The sequence below is a fragment of the Bubalus kerabau genome, chromosome 2 (genome assembly GCF_029407905.1).
Source record: "Bubalus kerabau isolate K-KA32 ecotype Philippines breed swamp buffalo chromosome 2, PCC_UOA_SB_1v2, whole genome shotgun sequence".
In the NCBI taxonomy this organism is placed as follows: Eukaryota; Metazoa; Chordata; class Mammalia; order Artiodactyla; family Bovidae; genus Bubalus; species Bubalus kerabau.
This window is the reverse complement of record NC_073625.1, coordinates 117,460,649-117,471,892: the sequence shown is the minus strand read 5'-3', so window position 1 is coordinate 117,471,892 and position 11,244 is coordinate 117,460,649. Positions and strand designations below refer to the sequence as shown.

At 40.5% G+C, this 11,244-nt stretch overlaps 1 protein-coding gene across 1 annotated transcript; it reads left to right on the top strand.

Annotated features, from left to right (window-relative positions):
- The first annotated feature begins 3,548 nt into the window (after nucleotides 1–3,548).
- Nucleotides 3,549–10,780, top strand: SMCO1 (single-pass membrane protein with coiled-coil domains 1). The gene is made up of 3 exons (XM_055568558.1): nucleotides 3,549–3,715; nucleotides 7,507–7,656; nucleotides 9,842–10,780. Exons 1-3 carry the CDS (start codon nucleotides 3,666–3,668, stop codon nucleotides 10,284–10,286), a joined length of 645 nt encoding a protein of 214 aa, XP_055424533.1. The 5' UTR covers nucleotides 3,549–3,665; the 3' UTR covers nucleotides 10,287–10,780.
- The last annotated feature ends 464 nt before the right edge of the window (nucleotides 10,781–11,244 follow it).

The window sequence follows — 11,244 nt, the reverse complement described above, 5'->3', positions numbered from 1 at the left end:
GGGTTCAATCCTTGGTCAGAGAACTAAGATCCTGAATGCTGTGTGATGGGCACCCCCACACACACAAAAAAAGTCTCCTTCATTCGCTGACTTCCTTAAGGGCCAAGTCTGAATTATAAAAGGCTTAATCAATAAGGCAAAGTCATTATTCCTCATAATAAGCATACTATGGAGAAGGCAATGGCACCCCCCTCCTATGGATGGAGGAGCCTGGTAGGCTGCAGTCCATGCGGTCGCAAAGAGTCAGACATGACTGAGCGACTTTACTTTCACTTTTCACTTTCAAGCATTGGAGGAGGAAATGGCAACCCACTCCAGTGTTCTTGCCTGGAGAATCCCAGGTACGGGGGAGCCTGGTGGGCTGCTGTCTATGGGGTCGCACAGAGTCAGACACGACTGAAGTGACTTAGCAGCAGCAGTAGCAGCAGCAATGAAACCGTTCTAGGTGAGATTAATTCAGAGACAGCGTCTTTCTTTTTTATTTAACTTTACCCTTTTCCCAGTGTCTTTCTGCCCCCAACTCCAAGTCCCTGGCAACCACTTTTCTACTGTTTCTATGAGTTTAACTTTTTATTTGTTAATAGATTCCACATATAAATGATACTCTGCAGTACTTGTCCTTCTCTGTCTGACATTTCACTTAGCATAATGCCCTCAAGGTCCATCCACGCTGTTGCAAACATCCGGATTTCCTTCTTTCTTGGACACCTAGCTTGTTTCCATATCTTGGCTATTGTGAATAATGCTGCAGTGATCATGGGCATGCAGGTATCTCATAGACACCCTCTTTTAATTTCCTTTGGATATGTATATCCAGAAGTGGGATTGCTGGATCATATAGTAGTAGCTCTATTTTTAATTTTTGAGGAAGTCCCTGAGCTGGTTCCCCTCATGGCTGTCATAGCTTGAATGCTGCAGTCCCAGGCATCACGTGAAGGGAGACCCAACAATATTGAGGGGTTAAGAGAGCATTTTCTTCCATGTATTTTTTTTTATCATCAGAAAAACTCTTCTCCCAGTCACAAGAGGACAAGATTCCCCTTATCTAAGGAGCTAGAGTAGTCAAAATCATAGAGATGAAAAGTAGAATGGTGGTTTTAGGGGCTAAGAAGAGGGGAGAATGTGAAACTGGCGTTTAATGGGTGCTGAGTTTCATCTGGGAAAGATGAAAAAGTTCTGGAGGTGGATTGTGGTGATGTTTGGACAACAGTGTAAGTGTTCTTAATGTCACAGAACTGTACACTTAAAATGGTCAAAAATGGTAAAACTTTTAAATTGAGATATAACTGACATATAATATTGTATTTGTTTCAGGTGTAAAACATGATGATTCAATATATTTATGTTTACATAATAATCACCACATTGAGTCTAGTTAACTCCATCACCATAATTAGTTATAATTTTTTTCCAGTGATAAGAGCTTTTAGGATCAACTCTTAGCAGCTTTCAAAAATACAGAACAGTGTTATTAGCTCTAGTCTCCATGCTGTACATTACATTCCTAGACTTACTTATTTTATTATAACTAGAAGTTTGTAACTTTTGACTACTTTCCTCCATTTTTCCCACTGCCCTCCACCAAAAAAATGGTAAATTTTATATTATGTGTGTTTTATCACAAGTTAAAAAAAAGTGTTTTTTCTCAGAAGTCCCACAGTAAACCTCCTCTCACATTTCATAGGCCAGAATTCTGCCACCTGCCACTTCCTAAACCAATGATAATGGCAACATTAATGAAATGACTGATTGGCTTGTTCTCATCAAGATTTACCCTCCTTGTGACTGGATAGGGTGGATCCCAGAGTCCCCTGAAGCACACAGCTGCTGAATACTCGAACAATATTTGGATTTAGATCCTGTTAATGAGGAAAAAATAGCGGAGGTGGGGAGATATTGGGGATGATGGCCACTGGGTAGGACACAAAGATCCTGGCAAGGTTTTCCCACTGAGGCAAGGAAGGACTTGATTCCTTCAGGACACCCAAGCTTTTCTGAAGATTCACATGAAACTTACTGACTCCAACCCCCAGGGGTGCTTGAGCAGTTATATTGTCTCTCAGATCTGTCCCTTTCCTGAGGACAGACATTGTAATTTCATCACCTCACAGCTGACTGTGACATCAGTCTCCTGAGGGACATCTCTGCCTCTGGTTTTATTCCTATTTGGATCCACCTTAAACACCCATACTAGAATAACTTTGCAGAACCAACACATATGTCCAAACTCCTTACCAGGCTATCTAGAACCATCCACTTTTTTGTAATCCTTGCTTTCAGTCTCCCTACTAGTATGCTTCTTAGGGTAAGGATTTTGCCTTACTCTTCATTTTATTCCCAGTACCTAGAATAGTGCTGGTCATTCATTCATAGGTTTTATCCATTCAGTTGGAATTTATGGCATTCAGCAAATATTGAATAAATGAATGTTATTCAGTGAATGAATACATCCATGACCTGACTCTTAATCAGTTTAAATGCTGTTGTTTTTCTTTTTCTCACATAAATTTTTTGCTTGAGAGACACTCACTCATTGTTCCCTGACCACATCACATAACCTTGCCACCCACATGTGTGATTTTATTCAGTTTCTCTGGTTTGGAATACTCTTCTCTCTCTTCTCTGATAATCAATGACCTACATTTCCTTTAAGGCCAAAAACAAATTTCACCTTCAGTGTGAGTGATACTCAATTATCCAAGGCTTCAGTGACATACTCTCTCATCATATATGTTTTTTATGGTCTGTATCTACTCAGTACACAATATTTTTATACATTTTTTCTTTTCAATATATTTATCTTTTAAATACCTCCTCAGTTAGTATTTAAACCCCTTGAATTCAGAAATCTGTTTTATGCCTGTTTTTATTTCTAATACTTAATCTAATACTATAAGCTTAATAAATATTTATTAGTTTCTAAGGATGGTTGGAGAAGGCAATGGCACCCCACTCCAGTACTTTTGCCTGGAAAATCCCATGGACGGAGGAGCCAGGTAGGCTGCAGCCCATGGGTCACTAAGAGTCGGACACGACTGAGTGCTTTCATGCACTGGAGAAGGAAATGGCAACTCACTCCAGTGTTCTTGCCTGGAGAGTCCCAGTGACGGCGGAGCCTGGTGGGCTGCCGTCTATGGGGTCGCACAGAGTCGGACACGACTGAAGCAACTTAGCAAGGATGGTTAAATTTTTTTTTGCATTGATATAATTCATCATAAAAGGTCTGAAGCTTCTTTAAAACTAATTTAAATTCTAAGTGAATAATTAAGCTCTTAAAATTTGAGAGTAGTATTTCCATCAAATTTAATCCTAGTATATGTATACATTTGTGTACATATATATCCATTTACCAGAATATACACTGAGTCACAGTTACATCTGGTTGTTTTACTATGTTGATGTACTATGGGTCATTTTTCAAAGGCAAATATTATAGTGCATCCCAGGACACCTGTGTTCACACGATCAGTTCTTTGAAACTATATTTGGATGTGCAAGCTATTAAAAGCTTCTTGTACTGAGTGACCTTTCAGGCAGAATTTAGATCAAATACTCACACTGCTGCTGCCTGTTGCTGAGTGGATAGCAGCAGAAAACCCTGGATTCAAACCTCTGTGGGGCTTTTGTTTTGCTTGTTTTGTTTCTTTTCATTTTGCCTTAAGAAGATGAACAATGAAACCACAACCCTGATATCCTTGAAGGAGGCAATGAAAAGGTTGCTAAGGGTTACAGGGAGGGAGCAAGCATGGGTCGGCTTTTCTGGGAAGATGGGTAGGAGAAGAATGAAGAATAAAAACAGGCAAATAACTACAGGCATGCTAATTAGAATTCTTTTTCTGTTAATGTGTTCAGGTTCAAAAATTGTGTCCATTAATAATAAAGAAAAATCTCCTCCTAGGTGCTATATTCCATTCGATTAATGCATGCGCTATATGCTCGGCTTACAAAAATAAGTAAAATGTGGTTTCTGTCCCCAAGGAGCTCACAGCCTTTGGAATAACAGATCTATTCAAAAATGCTTACAATTTAATGTGACTGACCTTATAATGGTGATGCTCCTAAAGGGCTATGAGAACATGAAGAGAGGAATGAATTTTGCCTTTGATACTAGGAAAAGGAACCCTTCATAGAGCGACGTTTAGACTGGATCTGAAAGTGTGCAGTAGGAGTTTGCAAGAAATAAAAATATGGGAAGGAATTCTAGGGTGAGGAAACAGTCTGTGTAAACCACAGATGCTTGGACTATCATACCGTATTCAGTCAGCAGCTAGATGTCTCATGTGACTGGTGACTAAGTTGTGCAAGAGGACTGGCAGAGGATAGGGGCAAAGGTTAAAGAGTCTACAATTCCTGCTGAGGAGATCGGACTTGACTCTAACAATACCACTAGGCAAGTCAGGGAAGCATAGAATGTATATAATAGTCAAGTTATGAGAACAGAATTGTTCTCATTTATTTAATTGTTTTCTATTTAGAAGAACAGCTCTCGGGGATGGATTGGAGGAGAAAAGCAGAAATCTAGTTAGACTATTGTAATCCTAGGTCGAAGTGAAAGATGGTGATTAACTGACTTACTAGAGATAGACAGGAGGGAATAGATTAGAGACCTGTTGATGGAGAGAAAGGGGAAAAATAGTGAGTTATTCTGAGATTTCTAGTTCAAGGAATTGGGTAGATAGTGATCCCATTAACTGAGCTGGACAACTGTCACAGAAATGCAGATTTGCAGACATGTTCCTTAGGATTTATTTGAAACGATCTAGGAATGCCTTTGGAGAGGGCAATGGCACCCCATTCCAGTGCTCTTGCCTGGAGAATCCCATGGATGGAGGAGCCTGGTGGGCTGTAGTCCATGGGGTCGCTAGGAGTCGGCAGGACTGAGCGACTTCCCTTTCACTTTTCACTTTCATGCACTGGAGAAGGAAATGGCCACCCACTCCAGTGTTCTTGCTTGGAGAATCCCAGGGACGGGGGAGCCTGGTGGGCTGCCGTCTATGGGGTCGCACAGAGTCCGACATGACTGAAGTGACTTAGCAGCAGCAGCAGCAGCAGGAATGCCTTTGAACGATCAAGGCTATGGTTTTTCCAGTAGTCATGTATGGATGTGAGAGTTGGACTGTGAAGAAAGCTGAGCACCGAAGAATTGATGCTTTTGAACTGTGATGTTGGAGAAGACTCTTGAGAGTCCCTTGGACTGCAAGGAGATCCAACCAGTCCATTCTGAAGGAGATCAGTCCTGGGTATTCTTTGGAAGGAATGATGCTAAAGCTGAAACTCCAGTACTTTGGCCACCTCATGCGAAGAGCTGACTCATTGGAAAAGACTCTGATGCTGGGAGGGATTGGGGGCAGGAGGAGAAGGGGATGACAGAGGATGAGATGGCTGGATGGCATCACCGACTCTATGGACGTGAGTCTGAGTGAACTCCGGAAGTTGGTGATGGACAGGGAGGCCTGGCGTGCTGCAATTCATGGGGTCACAAAGAGTCGGACTTGACTGAGCAACTGAGCTGAACTGAACTGAACTGAGGAATACCTTTTGGTGAAAGGATTCCAAATAATTGCTTCAATTTATGTAAACCTTTATACTGATTGGCAAGCTAGAGTTTATCTCTAGAGTTCAAGCTGGAGATGACTTATAAGAAGTACATTCTTAAAGGTCTAAAAGTTAATACAAAGAGTTTACCAGATATAATAGTTTTGACTTGTAGACAGATTGCTGGCATATTAGGTCATGTAGGCCTATGTTCCTATGAAAATGCATATTTCATACAGAGCCTTGAAAAAAGTGAAAGTGTTAGTCTCTCAGTTGTATCTGACTTTGTGCAACGCCATGGACTCTACACTGCCAGGCTCCTCTGTCCCTGGAATTATCCAGGGAACAATATTGCAATGTAGCCATTCCCATCTCCAGGGATCAAACCCAGGTCTCTCACACTGCAGGCATATTCTTTACCATCTGAGCCACCAGGGAAGCCCAAGAATATTGGAATGGATAGCCATTCCCTTCTCCAGGGAATCTTCCCAATGAAAATGCACGTTTCATACAGAGCTTTATCTATATGCATATAGAATCCAGAGCAATGAGAAAATTCCATTGCTGAAATTTCTGAAGATGGAGTGAAAGGGTTTACTTAGTAAATTCAGCTTAAGATAGTTGAGTCTGATACCACCATCTAAGTGGAGATGTACAAAACGTCGTTGAAAATTCAGCTCTAGAGCTTAGGACAGGGGTGGTGAAGTGAAGTGAAGTGAAGTGAAGTCGCTCAGTCGTGTCTGACTCTTTGCAACCCCATGGACTGTAGCCTGCTACTCTCCTCCGTCCATGGGATTTTCCAGGCAAGAGTACTGGAGTGGGTTGCCATTTCCTTCTCCAGAGGATCTTCCTGACCCAGGGATCAAACCCAGGTCTCCCGCACTGTAGGCAGACGCTTTACCCTCTGAGCCACCAGGGAAGGACAGGGGTGGTACCTGAAGCTAATTAACCTTGGACTAAAGTGAAGACCAAGAAGAGAAGATGATCAAGGACAGAACCCTAGGCAACCACAACAGTATTCAGGTCACTGGGGACATAGAAACTCAGGGAACTGGCTGTGTATCACTTCATGAAGGACAATGTGGGTGACTTCAAGCAAGTGAGTTGTGGGGTTTCAGTTCTTTGTGGTTCAGTTAGACGTAATTTTGGTGCCACAGCGCCCTCTAATGATCAGGGTTGTTCAGAGCAACTCAGGTCCCCCTTTTGCTGTTACACTGCCTAGCATTTCACTAATACCACAAATGTCATAGACGACATGTTTTATTACTTCTGTGTAAGACCTCTGCTAGGTATTGGGGGACAAGCATAAAGATGTTCAAGAAATAGTCTATGATCCTCTCTCTTCAAGAGTTTACAATTTAGATCATGAAAAGCTAACTCTAAAAATAAAGGAAGAGATGGGGAGTGACAAGTAATAAGAGACAGTGTCTGTGACAGAGAAGCAGGCAAGGAGCAGATCTCCAGGTAGAAATGCTGAGGGATTCAAGCAGGCATGGAATGAGCTTATCGCTGATGGATAAGACTTCGATAGTCAGAATAAGGTGGAGAAAGCCATCTTAATGAATATGGGTCTCAGCACTTGTTAATAGCTATATGATGGTTAAGTCTTGATCTTTTTGAGACTCAATTTCTTTACCTGTAAAATAGTAAAAATGACTGCTTCACTACTTATGGTTGTTATGAGAATCAAAGTTTGTATAAAATACTTCTTAAAGTATGAGGTACAATATATTAATAAAGATGAGGCAGATAGCTGAGGTAATTGGACAATTCACATGTTTGGCAACATAAGGAATGCAAGAACTAGGATGATGACTAGAGAGAATGGCAAATGGGAACATCTATCCATAATTGTAAAACTTAAGTAGCTACTGCTAGTGACTGTAAATAATGTATTGTAGCTTTATCTTTAGGCGAAATCTTAGTTTTGTGCTCTGACCCAAATTAACCTTTGATTCTGTTATACTATAGAGTAGACCACAAACTCCAAGCTTTAGAAGCACATTTTAAAGAACTGGACTTCATCAAGGATAATCTGACACAGAAATTTGAAGATCATAGCAAGACTTTGGCAAACCAGGGAGCCCAAGATGAGCTATGGACAGCAGTTCTGTCACTCAAGTGAGTATCTAATCAGAAATCAGTGAAATTTTGTGGTTTCATGAGAGCTTGCAGTGGTCATTCTAAAACTGGGTTTCTTAATATGGTTCCAACAATGCGTTGTGAAGAAATCACATTTTCTTAGGCTCATTCATTCAAATCAAAAAGGATTGATTTGAGTGCTGGTTTACTTCCCTTACTGTGGTACACATCTCAGAGTCCCTTGCTTGGCAAAGTCTTAATAACACAGAGATGGATAATGTAAGTACTCTGCCATCGAAAAATTTGTAGTATGAGTGGCCTGAGATCTCAGCTATCCAGTTGAGTGCAAATTCTATTTCTTTTCTTTTTAAAAAAATTATTTTAATAGTATTTGTTAATTCTAAATTCCTAATTTATACTATGGTAACCATACAATTATTTTCTGTGTCTGTGAATCTATTTCATAAGTAAGTTCATTTGTACTATTTTCTTAGATTCCACATATAAGTGATATTGTGATGTTTGTCTGTCTTACTTCACTTAGTATTGTAACCTCTAGGTCCATCCTTGTTGCTGCAAGGATATTATTTCACTCTTTTTTATTGCTAAGTAACATTCCATTGTAGATATATACCACATCTTCTTTAGCCATTCATCTGCTGATGGGCACTTAGGTTGCTTCCATATCTTGGCTTTGGTAATAGGGCAGGCCCTATTTCTAAAGTATTTTCTAAACTATAACAGCTGCTTCTGTTCTAAACCCAAAAGCTGGGTTGGCCTCTTGGTGTGTGTTGGGCCAAAAGACACAACCAAGCCAAAGATTTGGACAAGGAAGGATTTATTACTTGCAGCAAGTAAGGAGAACAGCAGGGATCTTTCCCTAAGCAATGTCTTCCCAAATATCAAAATCAGGAAGTTTTAAGCTAAAGGTAGATGCATATTCATGAAGGAGCTTGAACAGAGGACCAGCACAGAACTAGGGCAAAGGCTGACAGAATTCAAGCTTTAGTGATTGAAGTCAAAGGGTCAGAAAAGGTCAACATCATCATTCTATCCTCCACCTGGGCTCCAAAATCACTGTGGATGGTGACTGCAGCCATGAAATGAAGACACTTGCTCCTTGGAAGAAAAGCTATGACAAACCTAGACAGTGTGTTAAAAAGAGGAGACAATACTTTGCCGACAAAGATCTGTATAGTCAAAGCTATGTGAGAGCTGGACCATACAGAAGGATGAGCACCAAAGAACTGAGGCTTTCAAACTGTGGTGCTGGAGAAGACTCTTGAGAGTTCTTTGGATAGCAAGAAGATCAAACCAGTCAATCCTAAAGGAAATCAATCCTGAATATTCATTGGAAGGACTGATACTGAAGCTGAAGCTCCAATACTTTGGCCACCTGATGCAAAGAGCTGACTCATTGGAAAAGACCCTGATGCTGGTAAAGACTGAAGACAGGAGGATAAGGGGTGCAGAGGATGAGATTATTGGATGACATCATCAACTCAATGGACATGAGTTTGAGCAAATTCCGGGAGATAGTGAAGGACAGGGATGCCTGGCGTGCTACAGTCCATGGAGTTGCAAAGAGCTGGACATGACCGAGTGACTGAACAACCACCACCACCTGGGTGGGGCCTTAGTTCCTGCAGAACTCTTAAGATACATATCAGATTGTTACGTATATCCTTTTAGGAAGAATTGGGCTTCCCTGGTGGCTCAGATGGTTAAGAATCTGCCTGCAATGCAGGAGACACAAGTTCAATCCCTGGGTCAGGAAGATCCCCTGGAGAAGGAAATGGCAATCCATTCCAGTATTCTTGCCTGGAGAATCCCATGGACAGAGGAATCTGGTGGGCGACAGTCCACAGGGTCACGAAGAGTTGGACACAACTGAGCAACTAACACTTATCACTGAACTATTGTTTCTTGATATCCTTTCCTTTGTTCAAACATTCCATCACTTCCCTTAAGATCATGAATTACTGAGACCTGTTCCAGGGCAAGCACTATGGCCAGGCTTAGATCACAAAACTGCTTAGATAAACAATGGCTTTTCTTATGTCAAGAGATCCAAGTCTTGTTCTCTTTCTCTGGAAACCTCTAACCCAATCTGTTTAAAGTTCTCCTAGTATATTTATACTTCTTTGAATTATCCTAATAAAATTCACTTTATGGCTGTACATGGAGAGTTCTACTGCTTAAGAAGTGCCCACATTTTTTGTAGGTTCACCTCAATGGAACTGAATATTTTATACAGCTACGTCATTGAAGTACTTGTCCACTTGCACACTTGTGTGCTTGAGAAGCTGCCAGATCTGGTGAGAAGTCTTCCCACCTTAGCCTCCATCCTTAGACGAAAAGTCAAGAATAAGCGCATCAGAGTTGTATGGGAGTCTGTTCTGGAGGAACATGGGTTGCAAGAAGGAGATATCACAGCACTGTGTATCTTCTTTGTAGCACATGGTAACAAGGCAGAACACTACATTGGTAAAGTAAGGCAGATGTATATAAGAGATATCAATTGCATGATCTCTAATATGGTAAAGAACCAGGCTCTGCAGGATGGTTTGCTGAAGGCTGTGCAGGTCATTGAGAAGGGGAAAGCAGAGATGGCCCCCCAAGAGAAAAAGTCACCCCTAAAAGAGTTGATACCATCAGTCAAAAGCTAATCTGTTACACTGGACTCAGAGATTCCATGTCTAGTATAATTTATCTTGCAAATAGGAAGCAACACATATATACAACTTATTACAGGCTTATTTTTATAGCAAAAGTGAGAAGAGTGTTAAATTATAATACACTGGTACAATGGATACTTTCTGCGTAGCAATATAAGAGAATGAAGAAGCTTTCATTTAACTGTATAGTAACACAGAGTTATCACCAAGATGTGTTTTAAAATATTTCCAACATTATTGCTCAATGGGAAAAAAAGGGCAAAAACAAATACATAGGCTACTATATCTATAAACTTCTGGAGAAATACATTAAAAAGTGGTAACATTGTCTTAGGGAAGAAAACTAATTAGAGGCTAGGGATCAAAGGTAGGAAGAAGTCTCTTCACTGTTAATTCATTTTGTACTTTATGAATTTTGAAACATGTGAATGTATGATGTAGTAAAGCAAAAAAAAAACCAAACTACTATATTTTGTATGTTGATGTGCATTTTCTTTCTGGTACAGTTCCACAGGTATTTTATACTAGAAAGGGAATTCCCACACAGTGATCATATATTTTATAATCTTTTTTGAACAAATGCCATGCAATATGTAGTGTCAATAATAGAAACATTTTAAAGTGTGGTTTCCTGCCCTACAGGCAAAAGTTACTTAATTTGGAAGGTACAAATTCAGGACAACCAGAATGAGTAACACCTTGGAGGGAAGTTACCTAGAGAAGGATAAGAAGTAATACAAGCTGTGTTACCTTGCTGGTTCCTCCTTGAAAATAGGTTGGTTGCCAGATACATGCACTCAGTCTTATCCTTCTCCAGACACATTGTTTAGAGAAACCATGCCACAAAAGAGAGAGAGACTGGAACTATGTCTTGGAAGTGTTACTAAATCAAACTTGGGTCTGCAACAAAGCCAATCTACTGACATGAGGTTGTGTTAAGACAAAGTAC

Excerpts from the sequence above, each read along its gene's own strand:
- SMCO1 (XM_055568558.1), top strand. The coding sequence starts at position 3,666 with ATGAACAATGAAACCACAACCCTGATATCCTTGAAGGAGGCAATGAAA. Across the intron at positions 3,716-7,506 it reads TTGAAGGAGGCAATGAAAAG|AGTAGACCACAAACTCCAAG; the intron begins GTTGCTAAGGGT and ends GTTATACTATAG. Across the intron at positions 7,657-9,841 it reads ACAGCAGTTCTGTCACTCAA|GTTCACCTCAATGGAACTGA; the intron begins GTGAGTATCTAA and ends CATTTTTTGTAG.